The sequence below is a fragment of the Falco peregrinus genome, chromosome 3 (genome assembly GCF_023634155.1).
Source record: "Falco peregrinus isolate bFalPer1 chromosome 3, bFalPer1.pri, whole genome shotgun sequence".
Classification (NCBI taxonomy): Eukaryota; Metazoa; Chordata; class Aves; order Falconiformes; family Falconidae; genus Falco; species Falco peregrinus.
The window spans coordinates 1,693,484-1,717,523 of NC_073723.1; the positions used below are offsets into that span (position 1 = coordinate 1,693,484).

Genomic DNA, 24,040 nt, shown 5'->3' on the forward strand with positions numbered 1-24,040 from the left:
TCTTGCACCTTCTTCTGAAAGTGGAGACCTTCAGAAGCAAGACACTGACCTGAGGGCACCGTGGGAATGAACTTAAGGAGGAAAAGATGCTCCTTTGACAAGCAATCTGATTCAGTGCACACAGCCTGCATTTTCATTACAAGTTATGGCAACTGTCAAATGGCAGCGCTACTACAAAATATTACTCCTGGGGGGCGTCACTGAAGGCGAAGAGTTAATCTTTCCATCTCTGCATCACTACAAAGTCAAGCAGCTTAGCTTACATTTCTGATGTTTTGATCTAAGCTGGTTTGTTTTGTACTACAGACATTTGGAAACAATTTCAGTGCCTGTTCTGGGAGCAGAGCTGTGGGAACAAGTCAGAAGCGAGTGTTTAAGGGCAGAAGGATCTTCAGCTACTCCTAAATCTGGAGGGGGGTGGCTGCTTGCTCCCTCGCACTGGCCAGGTGATTGCTGCAAAGGCAACTGGCATGACTAAAGAATTTGGTGTTTCCCTCCTTCCTATCACCCTGATACTTTTCACAGTCCTTTTGCCATGGGTGACTGTATCAGGCAGGTGTAATGTGCTGCCAAAGTGGTTCATGAGAGTCCTCCCTGCCTGCCTCAGATAAAATTATTTAGCAGACATTAAATATTTGGGTGGGTGGTTAGACCTAACTCAGCTGTTTGTATCATTAGGTGATGAGTAACTTTTTTGTATTAATTTAATTTAAAAACCTAACCCCCTACTAAAATAGTTGAACACTAAAGTGCATTTGGCTAACGAAATTCATGTGCTTGCAGTCTGATAGACATATGAAACACTAGGCAAATGGCAGTAAACAGCGGAATTTGTAGCAAAAATTTTGCACCTGAAATGCTAGGAAATCTAAGGTTTCTTTCCTGTTTTTCAGGCTGTGAGAGGGAAGACGCATGTGGTTTTGCAACTGTAACGTCTTCTGGTGCTGGAGTTCTCTGTGAATTATACAGTGCTGCTGAAGTCAACTTCAACTGCACCGCCTCTGGATTGGTAAAAATGATCATATTTAAAAATATGTGTTTACCATAGTACAGTATGTTCAGTGTAAGTAGACAGCATCACAGAAGAAAGGCAGGACGTTACCTGACCCCTTGGGTGTTGCTTTTCACTATGGCCATAATAAATTCCTGCCAGTTGGTAAAGAAGCTACACCCGAACATTTCCAAAAGTGACATCTGAATGCCTCAGTGTTTGATTGAAACGTCACACAGCACTTCTGTTCCTAAAACATGCTGAGCTCCTGCACTTGGGAAATTGAGTTAATTTAAAAGGAGAGTTAATCTGGATAATGCAGACTAGAAGTACCTAGGCTGGTAATCAGGTCACCTGGAGCAGTCATCATTTCTCAGTCCCTTCCTCTAGCCCAGGGTTTGGATTGTGTGCTCATTAGCACTGCGACATGCTCCCATTCACCACTGTTAAACACAGCAATATGGCATTGAAGAACTGAGGTCTCAGAATAAAAAATGCCCACGCTGGGAGCTGTGGTGGTTCTAAACCGTCTGCGCTAATTCCTCCCCCTGAGTTTCTGAATAAGCAAAATGTGTTTTAGGAGAGGAAATCAGGTAGGCTGGATTTATTCTGCATGCCTGTTTTCTGTCTCAGGTGCAAGGTGCTTTGGGGAACCCCACTGCCACTAGCATCAGTCATCTCAGCTGCCTGCTTCATGTCAGGAATCCTGAGGGAGATACGGTGATGGTCTACTTGAAGAGAGGTATCAGATGCAAATCACTCACCTAATGTTAGACAGCTGTGCCCAAGCCTGTAGTTTTTTCTGTATAAGATCATGATTGAATGTGGGGAGCATCTTTGTTTAAGGAGACATAATACTTTCCAGAGCTTAACATTTAGTGATAGCCCAGAAACCTCAGCAAATCTTCCCTTCATGCCTTGTTCCCTGGAAATTAGGAATACAGCTTTGGTAAGCTATTTTGATGGCTTTCTCCAGCAGATAGTCCTACAAAACCTCAAATTCTACCCAATGTATTATTCTATTCTGTTCTGTTGTACTTTGATTTCTCTTCACTAAGCAGTTTGTTATTTGAATATATAAGGTATTATTAATGACCTGCTTGTACATAATTTAACAGTTGAGGTTAATTTTTGTTGTGAGTTGTCCTACTAATATACTAGCAAAGGAATAACCTGCTCTTCAGTTAATCCCAAGGTGATTCAGCTGAACTAATGAATGTACAAGGTAATTTTTTTTTTCCTTTTGGCCTAAGTGTGATTGATACCACTGCATGTCCCATTCATTGTGTGTCCAACTTTATGCCCCGTGCCAAATTTGACACAAGACGACCAAATACAGAATGCTACAGGGTGTGAGCCAAAGCTCTCTGCTGTCACTGTTTTCCTTATACTTCTGTCGAAACCTCTGAGTCACCATTTATTATTAACAATAAAAATAAAGAGCTAAGTTTCACCTGAAAAAAGGCAAGTCCCCTGAGGTTGTTGCAATCAATGCAATCTTGTTCATACCAGAACTACCCCAGATTTCTGTTAATATTGCTAATTAGATCCAGGATTATATGAATCGTATCATCTTATATATGCGTCTAGTCAGCAGAAACCTTAATTGCAGATGCAGTTATGCTGGCCAAAGTACACATTTTACTTTTTTAACAAGCTAAGTTTGCTTCATTTCTATCTGGGAGTTATTAATGTAGTGCTTGAAAGTGGAGTATTACCAACCATACCATGTACATCGATTTGGGAGCCCTTTGCTGGTACAGTGGGCTGGTTTTCCTACCCCAGCAGTACACTCTGACCAGCTACCCAGATATAATTGCACCAAACCATTTGAAGATCTCATCTTGCATCTGAAAGTCCAGAGAAGGACTTTTATGGCTGAGTTTTTATCATAAAACTTTAAACCAGCTACATCCTGCAGGCAGTCCAAAAGCATCCCATCTCTCCTAGAGCTCTTTTGAATGTTCCTTTCCTGTTCTCTCTACCCAGGACAGGAATTTAACTCATCTGGACTCAAGACCTTTGAAAAGACAAGTTTTCAGAACGTGCTTTCTGGTGTGTATCGCTCCACGGTGCTCTCAGCAGCTAGCACGTCTCTGACCGATGCTCAGCTCTTCTGTCGGCAGACTTGCAGTAGGGACCTATGCTGTGACGGCTTCATCTTGAGTCAAATTGCACTTGATAGAGGTATTGTCTAACTGTAAAACACAAAATCTTGCAGCAGAAAATAAACACTGAGTAGAACTCATTTTTTTGGGTACAGTACACCTACCTCTAGATGATACCAGTGCCTCCGCATCACTGACATTTTTTGGTGTAGGCAGAATTTGAGTAGTGCTCAGGGCTTGGCCTGGAGCAATAGATAAAGACCTGAGGTAGCAAGGTGCTCTCGGAGACAAATTTTGAAAAAAGAGTTCTTTTGACCTGCTTTAGACATCTGCATCCAGATGGGATAAACCATTCTGAAAACGCCTCTCTCCTTACCTGGAGCAGCTCGGTTGCCAGAAGTTGGTGCCTCCAGAAAAAGTCCTTGTAGTGCAAATGTAGTCCAGCTGCCTTTTTGGAGCAGGAAAAGAGGATACTAAACAGGGAATTATGTTTTGTTATTGCATGCAAGGATGTTATAATCACCTAAATCTGAGTGTTTAGCTAGGAGAAGCAAGTGCGAGTGGGATGGACAGTCTGGACAGAGGTGGGACTTGCGCAGGGCCCAGATTTCTGCCAGCAAATTTAAGCACTTAATGTCAGTGCCTGCTTTTTGTTGTTTCTTTTTTGAGCTCACATGGGATCAAATTTCCCATTGGAGTACATTGCCTATAGAAAAAGTGAAGTTCTAATTAAGAAGTCTCAAGTTTTTAAAGACAGGGACTCACAAATCCAGGCTGCTATGTGGCAAACACATCTCTAGTTTGGAGTCGAAACTGATCCTGGATTTGAGACAACTTTCTCTGTGGAAGTTGTCAAGCAAATGTTTCCAGAAAATTATTTTCTGTTTTGGCATCTCATGTTTTTTTGCATCAAAATATTTTAGGTGAGCTTGTAAAGTCCACTTCTCTTTACATTTACCATCAAATTTCTGGGTTCTCCATACTTGTGAGTGTAGAATGGGGTGTGGAGAAAGTAAAAGTTTAGAGCTCTCTGTTGGGGTAAACCTATTTGGATCAATACTAGAGGAAAATGCATGATTTGGACTAGCATTCTGTTAAAAAGAAGATAAAAGTAGCATATTAAATATCTTGTGTACACAGCTCATAAAAACAAACCAGAGAGGGCATTGTAAACCCAGAGGAATTCCTGAGCTATGGCAGCAAGTGCAAAGGATGAGCTGAGCATTGTCTAGAAGTTACAGTGCCAGGCTGACGCTAGGACACCTGGCCTTAAGTGTGCAGGTCCCGCTGGCTCACGTTGCGATGCTGGGGGGGGCTTAGGGCTGGGCAAGCTGAAATCGGGCACCAATCCAGGAAGCCATCCCAGTAAAAGTAAAAGTGCTTTCTTGGTTCAGAGCCTGAGACTGTAAGATCGCCCAAGGTATGAATATGTTTCCATGGTGCTACAAAATGCCGAGAAGACTGTTGGGTATTATCAGATAAATAGTGATATTTTATTAGGTGGTAATAGCATGTGCTGGAAATCACTGAAAAGCAGTCTACAAATGGTTAGTTTGGGGATGCAGAGTGATTTAAAGAATTGGTCACCAATATTTGAGTGAGCAGAGATTATCTTTATTCGCCAGCGCTGGGTGCATGGGGGATCACTCCACCAGAGTCATGCACACCGAGGGGACTTTTCATTCCCCTCTTTATACAAGCAACTCAGACCTATTCATTAACTTTCCAGGAAATCGTTTACATATTCATTACAATGCCAGGAACTCATTTACATATCGCACTAAACTAGTGACCATGATTTAAGTCCTTGTCTTTGCCACCTTTCATAAACAACAGGAACTTAGGACCAGATAGCCTTTTTAAAGATGACAAATCCAAGGACTTTGCAATTAGTACATCCGTCATGTTAGCAATAAGGGTCCTTGCATGTTTCCCAGCTTTTAGATAAACATAAGTACATCATCCTATAGATAAGTGGTGCATCATTCATCATTCAATAGCTAACCTTAGCACTCCAGTTTGAATGTACGGCTCTGATCTTCTTTTTCAGTTGGCATTTAGAGAAAGTATTGTGGGCTGCTTGGGTGGAAAGCTCTGTGCAGGTGCAAAGAACCGTTGGAGTGATGCAACTCTCTCTTTGCCTGGACCTAGGTACCATTTTGTGTAGTGTGATGAGCTCCGCAGACGTGCTGATCTGCAATGCAAATGGCTGGAGTCCAGCACCAACATCCGTCATTGGTGGGATATGTAAAGGTGTGAACTATGAAGAAAAAGAGAAGATGTTTTCCTTCACCCTGGGAGGACAGGTGTTCAGGGGAAGTATGTCAATGAGTTCTCTCAATTTACATGACTTTTCTTTAATTCTTGTATAGGCTCTGCCTTTTTCACCAGCTTGCTCTTGCACTTCAGAGCTTTTTCTCAAGTAAATCCATATCTGTACAATCACAAGAGAATAAGAACTCTCTAATTGGATGCATTGTTGGATACATGGACCTTTTGTGTTTTACTGGGTGAACATTAATGAAAGTCAAGAATGTGTTTAGTATGTCACCCTGTAATACTTTCAGTATTTAATTTGGGCAGATTAAACCCAGTAACCTGAAAGAAAGGTAAAGTCTGGAGCAAAGACAAAAAGAGAGATGCCCAGAGCTGCACAGAAAAAGCAGTGATGAAAAATAGAGCAAAGCCTTGGCTCCCTGGACTCAGACTAGCACGAGGACACTTGAGATCTTCTTCCTTGGGGTTTTGTGTTGTAAATCAGATGATGCATAGTCTAGTGATGTGTTGTTAATGCAATTTCTGAATGTTTCAATACTACCTGTTTAATTTGAGCAGCTATTCTAACAAACTCTTTTCTTTATTAGCTTCTAACTTGGTAGAAGAGGCAGAAAGAAATTTTACTACCTTTCAGCAAATTTACCTGTGGAGAGGTGAGTTATGTCATGGAAGTTGTTGTAAAAGCTTGATGGACTGTAGGCAGTGGCAGATGTGTGTTCTATAATGGAAGTGTCTTCTCACTTTATTTTTTACTGTCCAAATTGAGACACCACCCAGAAGCCTTTTCTGGCAGGGGTGGGTGTAATCTAGAATAATTCTGCTACTGTCAGTTTCATGAAATTTGGGTAAATTCTTTTGTCTGAGAATATAACTTTTGATACCTGTGAAAAAGATATCATGGGGACACTTTGTCCCATCAGTGTGCAGGTGCTATAATATTAATTTGGCACTATATGCATAACTAGTTGGGTTATTTTTATTATCACGATAACCCTGTATGTGGGGTTTTTTTGCAAGTTTACTTTCTGAATGACACAATGTACATAGCAGGACCTGCATGAACGATTTGTGATACTGCTTTATAAATGCACACAGCCTCCAGAGCACTGATGCTGAATGCAGGGTCATTGTGGATACGGCATTTACTTTTATCCTCCAAACAGTGCATTTTGGTTTAGGTTTTTCCCGGAGTTGTACAGAGATGGTTTAACTCATGTTTGAATCAACAGCTGGTGGAACTACCAAAGGAGTTTTGCTTAATGATGCAATTGAAAATATTTGTTATAGTTTGGCAACTAATGATTATTTTGTCTTGTGGAAGAAAGGTAAATGGAGTTACTATGCTCATGAATTCCTGTTGCGTTCCAGGCTCCGATAGGGTCGCCCAGACTAAAAACCCTGCGTGTGACACTTCTGCTTTGAAGACAGAGAATGATCTAACGTTATCAGGTATTATAGTAAGGGTGGACAGAGAAGGCAGCAGAAGACAGCAGAGGGGGTTGCAGAATTTAACCAGAGAATATCATATATTGTCATTTATGTATCGTAATGATATAGGTATTTTGAAGTCCAGAGGATTTCTTTTAGGTAGGAAGTCTGATACAGGTTTTAAGAAAGATTTTAAAAATATAAACCTCCTGTCTTTATGGTTTTTACCTTCCCAAGCCAAGCTGGAAATTAAAGTGTTAAAATGTTTGGTGAAATACCGAACTGTAAAGACTCAGGAAATATTGTTTGGCTGAGAAAAAAATTCACATAAATGCAGTAATCAAATCCTTAACCTGAGTACCTGGGCACATTTACTGCTACTGACAATATGACTGTATATATGATGCTTACAGAAACCCAGGGTGAAACTGCAATCTTCAGTGTTTCTTCCGTGCATGGTGGAAGCGAGGGACCTGTGAAGTTCTCCATCTCCTTTGTTATTCCAGGGTCTGCTCTTCATTATACTAAGTCATGTATATATCCAAAACCATTTATAAGTTACTAGAGTTCATTTGCGCCTTCAGCACCATAATCCTAAGAGAAAGACAGCAGTGGAGACTGTTGAGAGTACTTTAGCTCATCCCTAATGAACTGTAATCTTTGCTGAGGAGTCTTGATGAACACCTGAGCATGTGATTTAATACATATAAAATCCTAACATGAAGTGAATTGCTGGTTTTACTTACGTAATTTGAAAGGTAAACTAAAATGTCTGTTTACCTAGTGGTGCTCCTATACAATTAGTGGTATTTTAAAGTCTAGAGTTAAAAATGAGTAAAAACTGCACTTACTATGCTGGGTGAAATTCTCTTGTCGAGGCATGAGTGCAGCTCTCGGGGTTGTCCATTTACTCTGCTGGGGCTGATATCTTTAAAACCTGAAGTTATGCGAGGAATGCAGTTTTTTGCCTCCATCCCTTAGTCTTAGTCATGACACAAACTGTTACAAGAGAAACTGAAGGCTGAAGTTAAGTCTTGAGATGTAACAAGACCTATAAGTCACCTTTTTAGAAAAGTTATGGATACATCTGGGAAAACATCTACAGAGCTTTAATCACTTGATGATCATCCTTAGAGCACACGGTAACATACCTTTTATACTTTCTGATAGAAAATTCAAAGCTATTGTGCACTCCTAGCATGTCAGTAGGTGCTTCAGCATTTCAGCTGCAGTCATCAACATGTCTTTACTTTCCTGTTTTCACTTTTGTCTGGATGTTTCAGTGCATGTAAGATTAAATAACAGAATCTTTCAGTGTTGGAGTAACTGGAGATGAGACGTGCTGATAGCATTTGATAAATAAAAAGGTGTTTATGAAGATATTTGTAAAAGAGCAGTGAAAAGTGTTCATTTCTTTGAGTACTGGACGTTTATTTAAAGGGATTAATTTGAAAACAGCCTGAAATAGCTGTGATTGATTGTTTCACAGGGAGCTCAAGAGATATAAAGAACTGTATGCACATCTAAAGATCACGGACAGGTGACAGAAAGGAGTTATTTAATGTGGTCTGTGACAGCATAAAGTAGGAGAAATAAGGTTAAATGACTGAAATAGGCATTAAGCTTGTTAAGAAAATGTTTAACACTGAGAGGTGTAAATCTTCTCAAGGGAATATGAGGAAAATGCTGTGTTCTGGATTAATAAAACTGGATAGATTAAGGTATTGTAAACATCCTGTAAGGCATCATGCTTCACTGTTAAGATGATGTGTTGCATGAGAGCCTAGAGAGAACCTTTTTATTTCTAGGACCTGGGATTTTCATCTAGTTTTTGGGTGGTGGAAATAGTCTGGCAATGCTATGTTGTGCAGCTCGGTGAGGAGGCGTTGCCTGCACAAGCATCAATAACTGTGGGTGGACAACTCTGTTATTAAAAACAGCCTTTGGTGTACGTTAGCCCCACAAAATGGTTGCAGCTGTTGTGATGTGAGAGGCGGAAATTTATATATAAATAAATGTAATTTATTCCAGATCATAGCTAAGTTTTCTGTGGGTTTGAACAGTTTGTTTGTTTGTTTGAATCTTAGATTCCACAAAGGATCTTTTCTACCTAATGGACAGCAACCAGGTACAAAGTGACCAGAATCATTCTCTCCCCTACCAGCAGTATTGGATCTTCAGGCAGAAGTATTCAGCAGAGGAAGCTGTGCTTTGGTGTCTCACACGTAAGATGTCTTGGAGACTGTTATTCTGTAGGGAATAATAATTAACTAAAATCTTCCAATAGATATTGTAATTATGATAAGTAGAAACCCTGGACTTTGAGATTTTTGGGGGAAACCCTGTAACATTTTCATGGAAGTTGCTAATGGAGCTACCTGTTTCTTCCTTTTAAGGAAGAAACTGTAAAACTTTGCTGTGGCAGAAAGGGTACCCACCCATCGGTCCCCATCAGGCCATATCCCTGTTATGGTCAAGAGAACTCCACGATACAGCTCAGGCAATACCTCACTGTTCTTGAAAGGTACACCTCCAAAGAGATAGATGACATAGTGCTAAAAGAAAAATGTAGAATACAGATATTTTGGGGTATGATGAAGTATATTTTGATTTAATAAATGGAGTAGAGTTTCTAGCTCTGACTACCAGGAAGGCAGAACCAAGAGTACTAAACAGTGCACAAACATCACTGCAAGAGGTCAGTAGAGCTATGCCTCTTTCAAGTTAAGCATTGACATATATCTTTACAGAAGCCATTGCCACAGTAATTAAGAGGTGAGTTTGACAGCTTTGTTGCTTTTCTGAAGGTGCTGTATTACCCTGGGGCAAATTTCAGCACAAATTGCTACAAGCAAATGGCTTGAACAGTTGATTCTAGAAAACTCATTTGTATTTGTGTGATGTATGAATGCTTCAGAAGATTTTTTGCAAAACCTTACTAAGACATTGTAGTCTTTATTGTCCTTTTTTTTTTTTCTTTAAAATAAGAGACCCATGACTGGTGCAGAGTTCTTTTATGATTATTCAGTTTGTATATCAAATTTACTAAAAAGGACAGAGATATCTTTTGAATTGCAATGTTAAAATTACACCAATACACTAGGATAAAGCTTGTCAATCAACTGTAGTGTAGCTCCTTTTCTGTGCTCTCCAGGTAAGCCTGCTCTTCAGTGTCACTAGAAATGGAATCTGTCCCTGTTTCTCTTGCACTGTAATAGAATAATACCGAAATTGTCACTCTTGTTTGCTGATGGATAGCTTTAAGCCTGCTGAAAACATGAAGAGGAACAGAAAGGGGAAGAAACCCTCTTGTTTGCGTAACTCTTTGTGACTTTGCTTCATAGGTTGTGCACAAGAAGATGAGTTTTGTCGAATGGCAGATCTTCAAAACACCACAGACATGTATTTTGTTTGTAACCTTTATCCAGAGGCACAGATCTGTGATGGCAGCACTGATCAAATACCAGAAAACTGTCAAACTGTACTACCCTGGCAACCACAGATATTGTATCATAAAATAGGCAAGTTTTCAGATTTGGATGTATAATTTGTGCTCTAATCCTGGGTAATGCAAGCTGGCGTTTTGGCTCTTGATTCTGAGATAAAAAGTATGAATGTATGAATGAGTCCTGGGACGTGATGGTACAAGGGAAGGTTAGGCTGTTCTGGGTACAGATTTTCATTTTCCATTCAGGATGGAAAGATATTAACCATGAGTTCCACTCTCCACCTCAGTTATTCCCAAATCAGAGAGGCCAAGAGTACCTCAAATAATTTGTATACCAGGCCTTAGATCTGTTTATAATGTGAGTAAAATGGGAACGTCATTGGGATATTACCAATCCTGTTTTCTACCATTAAATTTCCATACTAGTTAAGCAATGCAAAACCTGAAATTTGTTGAGTGTTGAGTGTTATATATATATATATATATATATATATATATATATATATATAATTTAGTGTGGATTTTCACCTCTGCTCTTTGAATGCTTGGTAAGTTCAATGATTTTCTCATAGGGCTCATGTAAGGAAACTGGACAAACAAGCCTGTTATGACTGTACAGGGTCCTATAATTTTGCAGTGAAAAATGCAAAGGTCCACTGAACTAAACTACTAAATTGTGTCTTTTCAGAGAGCCCAAAGTGCAGCACAGGTTGAATAATACGTAAGCACACTGGAGTCTTCCAGTCTGAAGTTGTCCCCCAGTTTTTGACCTTGTGGAAAAAGAAATGTCAATACAGGTCTCAGAAACAGAAGCCCTGGACTGGAAGTCTTCCCTTGGCGATGTACTTTGCTTAGTGTTATAGAGCCTTCGCTTGTTGGGTTTTTGTTCATCTTCAAGCTTAACCATCAAAAGTTTACTGGGATAACATAAAACTATCTTTTAATCAATCAAGACCACTGTAGCATAGAAACAGAAACTTTACCCTTACCATGTGATTACTTGACCAATATATGTAAATTACAAGTTTAAGCTGATTTTTCTGATTTTTATTTTCTTTTCCCTTCTAGTCACTCTAAAAAGTTCTGTGAAGAGCTTCTACACACGTGTACCATTCCAGAAAGTAACTGGGATCTCAGTGAGGAATAAGACTGACATGAGCCGAAAAGCTGTTTCAGATGGGTAGGACGTGATTGTGTGTTTTTACTGGAAGCTTAACCATGCCTGGAATACCAAGGCCCAGTTACACAGATGAAGGGGATCAGACACATTGATCCAAGAAGAGCATTATTTGAGAATATTTAATCAAGAAAAAAAAAAAGCGTATGATTTAAAGGAAATTTATAACTGAGTTACAAATAGTAATGTATATAATTAGTAATTATAAATATGTGGATTATTTTTTATGCTCCCATTAAATTGTTCTTTGGCCAGTTAAATCTCTTGGCAACTATACACCAAATTAATTTAGGTGTATTTTTAGGGCACATATCAAAATTATCATCTAAATAATTAAATGTAGTCTGGTAGAGGTACACTGATCAAACGTAATTTCATCTACAAATGGAAAATCTATGTAAGTGTCTATGCAGTGTGAAGAACCATGAAGCAGTCTTATCGTGAAAGGCATCTCTACAGGTTCTCAGTGTCTCTGCACTATGCAGCATCCTCTTTTTCCTTCTTCATGACAGAGAAAGATTTTTAATGAGACTAAAAATAATGATGTTTTTCCTTTCCTAGTTTTTTTGAGTGTGAGCGTTGGTGTGATGCTGACCCCTGTTGCACAGGATTTGGCTTTTTTAATGACTCTCAGTTGTCAGGTATTTTTTCACTATTTTATTTTTAAAATAATTTCGGTCTCCATTATTCCAAACTTTACTATTCTTTTGCTGTGAAGGGCACTTTAAAAGACCTTGCAGATCTTATGCGACTCCCTTTAGCACCCTTTTGGAGTAACCATAACCATTTCTCGTTCAGCCCAATGACACACTCCACATCTCAGAAGTTATTAAGAAAACTTCATGAGAATGAGTTCTTAAGAGGCTGCAGTTCCAACAGCATGAAATTCAAACTGATAGAACTCCAGGGAACTGTTATTCCTCATTTATAAACCTCTCTTCCAAAATGTTGTTTAACTTCTGACTTCTTTTTGTGTTTTGTTTGTGGTTGGTTATTTTTTGTTTTGTTTTGGTTTTGGTTTTTTTTGTTTGTTTTAATATTGTTTCATTTTTGAAAGCCTAAGGGACTTAGAAACCTGAATATTATGGAAAATAAATGAATGTTAAGCACATAATATCTGTGGATACCTTGGGGCAGCTTAGCATTTGGCTTTTTTGGATGCCTAAACTCTGCTCCCAAATTTTAGTTTTCTACTTGAAGCAGCCTGGGATAGAGATTGCCTATCTTCTCTTCCTTAGTATTTTAGCTACTTAAGACATTTCAAGTAGGATTTTTGTTAGTTCTTTGAAAGTATGCATAATGACTTGAAAGCCATTAGAAAGTCAAACAAACATATTTTACTCACGATAGATGGCTAAGTTAAGGGGTGCTGTCAACCTCTGCTTCCTCTGTAGTCAGTAGAGAGATGTATAGACACAACTATGGGGTCGTTAAAGCTTTGGTTGACTGAATCCTATTCCGGAGGTACTTTTCTTTGTCTCCGCCGGCTGTAAAGGAAGTGCTCTGTATAAAAGTCTGTAGAATCTTTAAAATTGGATGCCACCCAGGTCAAAATCAATGAAGTGGTTCTTAATATGTTATTCCAAATGCAGGTTTAGGTCAATAAAGTGGCCTAACCTTGTTTTTGGACGTGTCATGTGCTAATCAGCTCTTCCTGAAGTCATTAGGATGTGCTGGTTTTACAATTCATTTGGGAATTTGGAACACCAGAAATATATGTTTTTATTTCCCTTTTTTGTTGAGCAGAAAAAAATTTCACTCAATCAAAAATAAGTAGCTTGGAAAAATTAACCCAATCTAGTTTACATTGAAATTGCTGCACAAATCAAAAATAGTTGACAGTTTTTATACCTCCATATGACCATGTGAAATTTGAAGTCTTAACTGAATATGACTTTGAGTTTCTTTAAATAGTTCTAAAAAATTAAGAATTTTAAAGCACCTAACATGCAAAAGACACCTTTTGGTTTACCTGATAGATATTTATTATCTGTGGCACTTCAGATATCCAGTCCTGGCATTCATGTAGGCAAGAGAACTTTCGCTAGGGATTTTAACCTGAGCTAGGATAAACTTTCAATGAAAGTGCTAGCTGTGTTTCAAACCCTCCATTATTTTTTTTTTTTCAGGTACAGAAATAGGTCCTTGAAAGGCAGAAGTATTATCTTGATATAAGTAAGGGCCATGTTTCAACATACCTGCTGATTTTTAATTTCCAGGATTGCATTAACCAGAAAGGGCTACTTGCTTATAAAAGAGGTCCTGATCTTTCTCAGTGGAAATACTCAGTGACTTTAATAGATTATAATATTGGTACCCAACTTCCCTCCCATTGAATTCATTGAGATTTTTCAATGCTATTTTCAACAACAGTAAAACTTGGCTCATTTTAGGTATTTCCTTCCTTTGATTTCTAAGTCAGTGGAATTCCTTTTAATACTCAGTGGAATCATGCTGTATTTACTTTCCTCAAAATACTATCTAGAAGAGGAGAATTTGCCTCATAGTTTCTATAACCGTGTATTTCCCGGGCAGGTGGAAAGGTCGTGTGCCTGACTCTGAACAGCCTGGGAATCCAGACATGTGCTGAGGAGACACGAAGTGCCTGGAAAGTTTTGAATTGCAGTTCACCAGATGCTGAAGTCAGAATACACCCGTTTGGCTGGTATCAGAAGCCTGGTGAGTGATGCAGGGCACGTGGCCTCTCCAGCTGGTTTCTGAACGTCAAAGCTTATTATTTAGCTTCAATATATAGAAGCTCCAGCTTTCAAATGGAGGGCCCGTTTACAAGGATCACAAATAGACAAGGCAGACAGGTATGTGCAAGGGAAAGAAAGGTGCAATTAAATCTCTATTTATAATAGAAAGGGATAGAAATAACTCAAAGAGGTATAATTTAACTTAGATCATAGGAAAGACTCGTGGCCAATGTCAGAATCCAAATATATTTTGTCCCACTGCACAGTTCTGGTCAGGACATCATTCTGTTTCTCACTGCTTGGCTAATGGCTTAACGGTGAGTGTGGATGCATAACTTCAAAAGGTTTGGTTTTGTTACAGAATTTAAAATTCATTTCTTGCTGTTTTGCTAAAGAAAGGAACAAGACCAAACGCCAAGGTAGCACCGTATTCTTCAAGCAGTAAGAAGCCATCACGTGTTTAAACAGAAGAGAAATTATGAGAAGATAGGTTACTTCCTCAGGAGAAATCAGAACCACTTTTGGTCAAAATGAATTTTCTTTTCCATAGTGAAACACAGGTTCCGTTAGTTTGCTGAAAATTTTCAATGGTATTGGTATTTGTCACACTCCTTTTGGGTTGGTCTAGTCCTACTTTGTTTAGCTTTGATTTAACAAAAATGAAACAACAAGGAAAACAAATGTCTGGCTGACTGTGTCCACCTTTACGGGAAGATAGCATGTTACTGAGTCTATACAGAACCTTGCTGAACTCCACTGAGAGCAGCAAGGCCCACGTGGGCAGGTCTGGTGATACTGACAGAATCGAGGGGGGAGGGGGGGCGGAACTGAGTAAGAAGTACTTTTTCCTGCCTTTAAACCTCCCTTAGTTCTTGTGGAGCGGGGAAGGTCTGATATCTGAGTGGAGAGTGGAAGCATGAAGCGTGGATATCTACTGTCCAGGGCACGAGATATCAAGATAATTCAGTTAAAGTTGTCTAGAGCTAGATCATATATCCTGGCAGTAGAGTGCATTTTACAGTGTCGGAAAACTTCAAGAAAACCTTCGTTCATGCTGTGTCTGAAATACAGACTCAATCCTGAGCTTTTCAAGTCCTGCGCTGGCACTCTGCCCACTAAACCATTCATTGTCTCCTCTAGTGGGGCAACCCTTGTTCAAGAGTAGAGACAGCGTGGAGCTGGGAGGCACCATGGGGTTGCCATAGGGAAGGACGGGCTGAGCACAGGAAAGAGAATGACGGCCCTGATGAAGTAGGCATTGTCCAGAGCCTGTGGGCGGGGGGAGCTGAGAGGCAGCTGGGGTAAGAATGAAGAATGGTAGAAACATGGAGACAGCAGAGGTGTAGATACAATTCCACTTCTTGGATTTTTTTTTTCCTTTTGTTGGCAAACAACCAACTAAAAATAAAGGTTGTTGGTCGCTTGATGGACAGATGATGAAGAGGAGACTGGGGTGTATGCAAAGCGGGGAGTGTTAGGAGAGATGGTGACATTTCTTCATGTGTAGTGAGGAAGCCTCAGATGTGTTTCCACTGTAACACACAGCAAGGCACAGATGTTTATGCAAATGGAGATATTTGCAGACAAAAATTTGTATCAGTTGTGCTGGTGTGTTGGGGTTCTGCGAACTAGGTAGAGGAACATAAAAGCTCTGAGGCTAAAAGGAAAAATGAGTGAAATCTGAAGGAGGAATTTACCATAGGCAGTGGAACGTTAGCATGAAGCAGGGTCTTTGTGTTGAGTCCGCAGCCTTGTAGGAAAGTAACTCCTGAGTTTTTAGAAATATCTGTTGGTTCCATGCATAGGCAATACAAAGTGGAAGAAATGAGCAGAAAAACTGATGTGTCTTCAGCTTCTGTATGGATGGTAATTTATTTTGTCTTAATAGAGAATTTATAACTGATCTGATTAGCCAAAGTGTTTTACAAAATATGAACGCACAGAGGAAACTTCTTTTTTGTTATATGAAATTACAAAATAGTTAAGGGAAATAATAGCAAATGAGAAGTTTTGTGTGTGGAAAATATGAATGATTATTTGGATTTTAATTTGGAAAGTTTTCTGCTGGAAATTGACTTGTTCCCAATTCTTGTTTTGAGAAACTCTGGTTTGTTAATCAGGAAGCAGAGAAAATCTTATGTCTCTTATGATACAGAAAACCAGATGCAGAGAGGGGCATGGAAAAACCCACAGAACTACCAAAACAAGCTGTTCATAAATAACTGCATTTTGAAAAGCGTTTGAAGGAATATTTATAAATACAGAAATGTCAGGAAGTCTGGTTTCATGTACGAGCTCAAAAGGGCTAGAGAGCTAAGCAGCCTCGCATCCTTACTCTTGTAAGTGTGGTGAGAAGATGCAACATTCAGATCCCAGAAGTAATGCTGGAAATATGGAGGTGTGGATTACATTTTAAACCTTCAAGTGTAATTGTTTCAACATATTTTGGGTTTTTCTGCTTTTAGCTGACTTGAAGAACACCATGCCTAACCTGTGTCCACCTGTTAGTTTACCTCGCAGGCCAGAAAGTGGTAAGTGTATTCATGCATTAAGAAAAGAAAAAAAAAAAAAAAAAATAGGAAACACCCTCTACTTTTTATGTATTGCTAAAAGATCACACTATAATGAAATGGTTGTTTTCCCCATGAGTTTACTTGTTCAGGTGTTTGCTTACTCAGGTCTTTACTAATTTTTATTAATTGTGTGTCATATAAATGGAAGAATTATTGTCATCTACAAAGCTGGTCTAATATCTCTCAAACTCACTGCCACAAGAGGTCACTGGGGCAAAATATTTGGCAGGATCAATGAAGAAATTTATCATTTGTAAGCGTGGATGTCACATCACTTTAAATGGATATAACTTCATATTTTAGTGCAGTGGCCAATGAATAAAAACTCTGGCAGGGGTAGCCCCCCAAAAATCTGTTTATTGCATTATTGTCCTCTGTTGTGGGGTTTTTAGCTCCTGTCTTGTAACATGTGGTGCTTGCCAGGGTGGCAAGAGATGACAGATTGGACAAATAACCAGCAGTTTCTGTGAGTAAAGCTGAATGCAAGGAGTGACAGTGAGTTTTCAAACAGATACAAACAATTGCAATACAGATGCAAAGCCAAATTTAGCAAATCTAGTTTTCCACAAAAAACAATGTGATGAAAGGAGCAGTTCCTCCAGAAACGGATGCAGGTTTATATGGCTTTATAATTGCTGGTACAGAAGAATGTCCTTGTTTGTGCTTTCCTGCAAGGATGGGAATATTATCTCAAAGAATATTCAAAAATGGATCACAAGAAATGTAGTATGTTGGGTCCCGCTTTTGAAGAGTGCTGTAACTTGCTATGGCACCACCTTTTTTGTATCGTGAAGAAAATTTGGTCTTGCGATAAGTGAATCTTATGGGACTCATATGCGTTATTTTAAAAGTGGGTGGATCCTCTTAATAAATGAAACTTAACTGCTGTCTTTCAGGGCTTTGTGCCTATCACCCCCTAAAAATATATGCAAATTGTCAACATCTACAGGCTTCCCTGATGCGTCCTTTCCAGAAATACACAACGTATCTGCTAAATGCTCTGTGTAACAGAAAGTAACCCTCAATTTAACCCTCAGGTTAGACTGAAATTGAGAAGTCTCACCCATCTGTGCCCTTAAATTTCTCTTTGATCTGAATGAATTTTTTAATCTGTTTGTGTCAGTCTTTCCTTAAACCATATGCGACTGGGCTTGCAGGAGTTGGTTAATTTTTACAAAGAATTTTCAATATTGAGTTCATAATTTATTATTAAATGTTCTATCACCATATCTTTGACCACAAGTCATAGTAATGTTGAGATTATTTGTCTTAATTAGTAGAATTTGTGGGGGTTTAACGATGGTTTTAATGTAATAGGAGGAAAACTCCTATCTTTATAGGTAAGTAGAAATATTTTTTGTGTGAAACGCTTTGAGCAGGTAGTGGGGTAATGTGTAGGTTGGGCAATTCAACTCCTCTGCATACTGTTTTTTCCCATGGGCTGTAGAAAACTGCTTTACTAAAGCTTTCTTCCTCCTAGTCTGAAGCTTACTAGTAATTTTACCATTTCCTTTTATTTTTCTCTTGCTTCTTAAATTTAGGAAAATAGTGACCTAAACAGCACTTAAGAAAATTAGGCCTTTCCTTTCTATCTGTCACTTGGTTTCTACTCTGAAGACTGCCCAGAACCTGGGCACAGCAAGTGAGGTGCCCATCTCACCCTTAGTCACCATCTTGATCTATCACACCTGTTTCCAGCTCATCTTTCCAAATTCAGAACAGCTAGGGATGTACTTGGTTTGCAAAGGTCTGGGTAACCCCCGTGTGAGCAGGCAAACCCCCACAAAGATGCAGGATTCTGGTTTAGAGTGGTGGGCCTGAGGACAGCAGTCAGAAGTCACTGAATTACAAAGAGCACAACTAGCCCCAAAGTCAAATTAGCACAAGTATCCTGTAGTTTTTGGGTCTCTGACGCCAGTGTGTGCAGCAATGCCTTGGAAATGCAACTGGGTACCACCTGTCCTTCTGAAGTGCTGCCTCATTTTGGTAGTAAAAGTGCCAGCCCAGTTATTTAGGTGAGATTGCTATTTGTATCACAATGTCAGAGGTTTTGGAAAATTTTCAAAAACATTGTTTCCAAACTCTTTATGATTGTATGTGTTATCAATATATGCTATAGAAGATTAATGGGTTTAGCATTGGACATCATAGAAATGATAGCAGTGACTGAATTTGCTACATCATGGTATTGCTTGTATGTGAGGTAAAAATAATTACAGTGATCCTGTGTGGTAACTAGATGGTGAGTATGAGGAAATGTCACTGTTTGAAGGGCACTGTCGTGTGTGTATATATATGTATGTGCGTGTGCCTGTTGAGCATGTCTATATATTTTTACAAATAAAATAACACTTTCCATCAAAAGATCAGAAAGACACTCAGATTTGAATACTTCCCCAGAGGGCTCTGTGAAATAGTGAAGTGAATGTTATGTCTAATACAGAGTCTGAGTTTACTGAAGCACAATTAAAGCCTATATTTTAGTAAACAGTTAATGCCTCTGCTTCATTTTCTAGTTAGCCAATTTGCAATGCTCAGGACAGAGTGCCCAGCACTTTGCTTCCTCCCATTTGCAGTTGGGTGCTGGCTCCATTCCCAGTCTATGGTTTTTCAAGCCCCAACGCATTGTGAAGAAATCTGGATTAGCAGATTCATTTTTAGTCTTGTGGGAAGTAGATACTTTGCCTATTTTACTCATTGTTCCTCTCGATAGAGAGGGTAGAGGCAGGTAGGACCATAGAACAATAGAAAAAGCCTCAGCAAGAAGGGTTTCTACAAGCACATGGGCAGCAAAGGGAAGGGTCAGGAAAATGCGGGTCAGTTGCTGAATGGGGCAGGAGACCTGATGGCAAAAGATACAGAAAATTTCGAGGTGCCTTCTTTGCCTCAATCTTTACTGGTAAGTTCCAGCCTTCAGGCCCTTGAGACCAGGGCAGGAGACTGCAGCAAGGAAGACTTATCCTCAGTGGAGGAGGATCAAGTTAGGGAGCAAGCTGGACACACAAACCCATGGGGCCTGATGGGACTGCGGAGAGAGCTGGCTGGTGTCTTTCTGAGGCCACTCTCAATTACCTTTGAAAGACCCTGGTGATGGAGAGGTTCCTGAGGCTGGGAGGGGAGTGAACTTCACCCCTGTCTTCAAGAAGGGTAAGAAAGAGCATCCAGGGAACTATAGGCTGATCAGGCTCCCCTTTATCCCTGGGAAGGTAATAGAGCAGCTGATGCTGCAAACAGTTTCCAGACACATGATGAGCAAGAAGGTGATATGGAGTAGATTTATGAAGGGCAAAATCATGCCTGACCAACCAGATGGTCTCTACAACCAGGTGACTGTCAAGTGAGGGGAGAGCAGTGGATGTTATCTTGATTTCAGAAAGGCTGTTGACACTGTCTCACATAACATCCTCACAGAAACTGAAGTAAGGTCTGGATAAATCCAGTGAGATGGTCTAAATGTTGGCTGAGCTCTTGGGCACAGAGGTGTGATCCAGCTGGAAGCCAGTCACTGGTGTACCCCAGAGCTGATACTGGGGCTAATGTTGTTTATAATGACCTGGGCGATGAGACAGAGTGCACTTACAGTGAGTTTGCAGATCATAAAAGGTTGGGAGGAGTGCTTGGCAGACAAGGTGAGTGTGGTGCCATTCAGAAGGACCTCAACAGACTGGAGAAATGGGCAGAATTACATCTTGGATCAAGCTGTCTTTCATCAAGCTGTTTTTCAGCTCTGTCTGAAAACTGGCTAGGACCTTAGCAATTGTGTGGCCAAGCTGTTTTAACATTCAGTCTTCTGAGAAAATGGGTATTCTCTCTTATGCTCACACATTCTTCACCTTTTCTAGTTCAAACAAATAGGTCTATTGGCTTCTTTGCTGTCTTAAGTGGTCAGGAGAGCCAGATTTGCAAGGTGGGGTAACATCTTACATTAGCTGACTAGATGTAGTTATACAAAGCTGAATTTTGAGGAATTCCTGATGTCCTGCAGGAGGTCAGGTTGCTAAACACCAGCTTCTCCATCTCTGCTTTTATGGAAGGCTACCGCTACAGATTTGAGCATCTCTGAAGAGCCAGTAGAATCTTTCTGCCCTGGACATGTCCAAGTGGCATTCCTTAATTTAAAAAAAAACAACAAAAAAACACCCACAAAGCAACCTGTCAAGAGTCTCTGTTTTCTCCCTGAATAAGCTGGAGAGTACTCTTTAAAAGAAAGTTTTATGCTCCTCCAAACCATTTTGTTTGTCTGTTTGTTCTACAGTGAAGCCAGCTCTCCCAGAGCTAGATTGTCTTTCTCTGGATTGTCACCAGATCTTAATTTGTCTTACTTTCTGCGTTATTTAAACTCAGAATCTCACTGTTTTTTCATTTTGTTTTGGGTTTTTGTTTGTTGTTTGGTTTTGGGGGTTTTTTTGAAAGCTTGCATATACAGTCTTTAACTGCCCAAAGTCAGCAAAGGGCAATTAGAATGATTTTTATCCTGGTATCTGCCTGAAGGCAGAAATCATTAAGCCAAGGGGCTGCAAGGCACTGTCCAGCCCTGTTAGTTCCACCATACACAAAGGAGAGTTCTGTTGTAGTCACTACAGGTTTAAAAGATGAAGAGTCGAGACCAAATTATTTGGGTGAGACAAAAGAATTTACTGGGGTTTCCTTCACTGAAATGCTTTCTAAATAAATTGAACAAAAACATGTATTTATTTCCCTTCTGTTCTCTACTCTGGGCTTTTGAAGATGTTAATGAGCAGCAATGTTCATAAAACCTCTAGAGCTTTGAATCTGCAATAGCACAAATAATTTTCAACAGCAGCTTCTTTTCATGCCCTGTCATGGAGCAGCCTGCAGCCGCCAGGGAGATGCGAAACAACCCCTTCCCCATGTAAGGCTAACCTCCGGAGAGAGACAGCAAGAGGGAAGGCTTGAGGTTCTTCCCATTCTTTGCCTTGTACCAACTTCTCATCCAGCAGCCCGCTGTAGCTGTGTGATTCTTCTCATCAGCCTGAGGCTCCTGTTGGCTTTCCCCAGGTTACTCTCGTACAAGCAGCACGGCTTGGCATTTCTAACACCCATTAGATACCTCATTAGCCTTCAAAAAAAAAAAAGTGAAGTGCTCTGTAAGGCCTGCAGGTCACTGCTCTCTGGCAGGAGGGTGGTGAGCTGCACACTGGTCTTTTACCTGAATTCTTGTTGCTTTGTTGTTGCTTCAAGACGTTTTCCCTATTTGTATTCTTGCAATACCCTTTCTGATAGAAGGTTAAGCTCTCCAAGTCATCGCCACTAATCCGCAGTGCATTTAACTGAATGTGTAGTTTTCATCTTTAACTAAATGAATGTTTTTGTCTTCTGTACACCCGTCACATGGAGCAGAGTATGCTCTACTGGTCTGTTGTGATTTCCATGTTGTTGCTATTATCTAAGAAATCATGCCTGAAAAATAGATAGCCTGAACACACTAGGAAAGTCCGACTTCCTACGTTTGGAGCATTATAACCCCTGAAGAAGTTAAGTGCTGTGATGACACTGAGTATGGAGCTATCTGTGGTGACCTTTAGCGATGGGAGGACAGCTGGTATTTCAAGACTGCCCATGCTGTAGATGCTCGTACATCATGCTGCAGTCTTCGTTTACTTACGCTAGTATTTAAATAACAACTCCGCTGAGTTGTGTGAATATGGAGTAATGTTATGTAAAAGAGAAAACAGGTCTCATAATTAGATTTGAGATGGAACTTCCTGCAGCCAGCTGTAAGAGAGGGGGAGATAAGAAAAGGTTTTTATGAGAAATTAGGTATTGTTAATTTAGGGTTGAACAATGCTGTTATTCAAACAGTTTGTGCACAGAGATGTGAGCTATGGAAGTTTTTAGGTCTTTACAATTAAGACTGGAAGAAGCAAAACAACCTATGAAATGTTACCTGGCTTTTTAGAAGGAATACTTGTGCTTAAAGAAAAGTGGAGAGCCTGAAAATATTCCTGTGCATGTGGAAGGGAGTGACACTGATGTATAACTTCTGCTTTTATACTTTGTTATGAAATTTATGAATCGTATACAGCAATTATCCAAACTTTAATGAGCATTTGTGTCTTCAGATTCCTTGGTTTTAAATAGAATGCGGCTATCTATCTGAGATTTGGCACCTGCTAGAAGGCAATGGCCCTTAAATGGTGATCTCTGCATGGGACTGCAGATTGTGTACGGATCATATGGGCTCCATTCAAATGAAGCAATTCACTGAGAAACCACCAAGGCATACGGATGTAATGATCTGCCAGGCCCTTCCTGTTTCTGCCTCCTGTGATCCCCCAAGGATTCCTGGTCGTTCCCTTGATGCAGGGCTGAGCAGCGGCTATGGGATTTTCCAATGCAGGAATAAATTTTCTGTCGGGCTAACTCAGCACGTAGGGTATTTCTATTCTCAGCAGAGATGCTGATGGTACTACAGGTGCCGATGTAGCTGACTTAGGTGATTAATAGTATCATTCGTCTTTCTGTTTTCCTACAATGCTGAGGATATGTCAGAGAGGTCTTTGGTGTGAAACAAAGACAGCCTTTTTAAATCCATCCTTGGGAAAGGATCTACCATGCCCCCATATAGCAGATTGGACCTCTGATGTAGAATTACTTTATCTTTGGTCTTAAATTCTATTTTTATTCTGTTTGTAAATATGAGGAATTTAACCTTTTCAAAATGGCTTATTTTAAACCTGGATAAATACCCAGTGCCTTTTTAGTATTCTATTGTTATACTATTTACTATATTTGGCACTAAGGAAGGACGCAGAGAACTTGCATTTACCATGAACATAGCAGGATTTCTCAGTGCAAAAGGCCCTAAATAACACATTTGTTAGTTTGGGGCATGTTTGTCTGAGGTGTGATTATAGATCTTATGCAGCCATTTTAAGAAAATGACTCATTTTGAATTATTCGCATCTCAGCGGATGGACAAAAATGAGAGGCAACTATATTTAAGAAAGAGTGCATTTTCTGCAGGTCCACTCTGAGCTGATGTTTTGTTGACTTTGGAGGTTGATGGTATACAGACAGGTTAGCAGTCTAGATTGGAAAAAACTGAACGCTAGGAATATGGAGCACTAAGTTCAATCTGTAAGCATGATTTTGGCTTGAGTCAGGGCTATTAAATATGGCTCACAAATTTCAGAAATAAGATCAGAACTTGTCTTTCAAGCATAAATTGGACATACTGAACCCAGAGATCTGATTTATGTGCCTTCTTAATCTCATGTTAACCTTGTCTGATCTATGTATCTCCTCAACTTTATGAGTTTTCTTTTAAATTTAACCAGTTATTTTATTGACTTCTGTATCTCTGTTTCCTTATATC

General features: G+C 39.8%; 1 protein-coding gene across 1 annotated transcript in view; it reads left to right on the forward strand.

The window, feature by feature from the left end:
- The window catches only part of TG (thyroglobulin), a 161,219-nt gene that overhangs the window by 46,673 nt on the left and 90,506 nt on the right, over positions 1-24,040 (forward strand). Inside the window, exons 24-35 of the mRNA XM_027786474.2 lie at positions 894-1,009; positions 1,625-1,733; positions 2,981-3,178; positions 5,251-5,418; positions 5,964-6,029; positions 6,745-6,825; positions 8,892-9,029; positions 10,149-10,325; positions 11,321-11,432; positions 11,991-12,070; positions 13,965-14,108; positions 16,594-16,659. Of these exons, the coding sequence (XP_027642275.2) occupies positions 894-1,009; positions 1,625-1,733; positions 2,981-3,178; positions 5,251-5,418; positions 5,964-6,029; positions 6,745-6,825; positions 8,892-9,029; positions 10,149-10,325; positions 11,321-11,432; positions 11,991-12,070; positions 13,965-14,108; positions 16,594-16,659 (1,455 nt within the window). The remainder of the gene's footprint in view (positions 1-893; positions 1,010-1,624; positions 1,734-2,980; positions 3,179-5,250; positions 5,419-5,963; positions 6,030-6,744; positions 6,826-8,891; positions 9,030-10,148; positions 10,326-11,320; positions 11,433-11,990; positions 12,071-13,964; positions 14,109-16,593; positions 16,660-24,040) is intronic.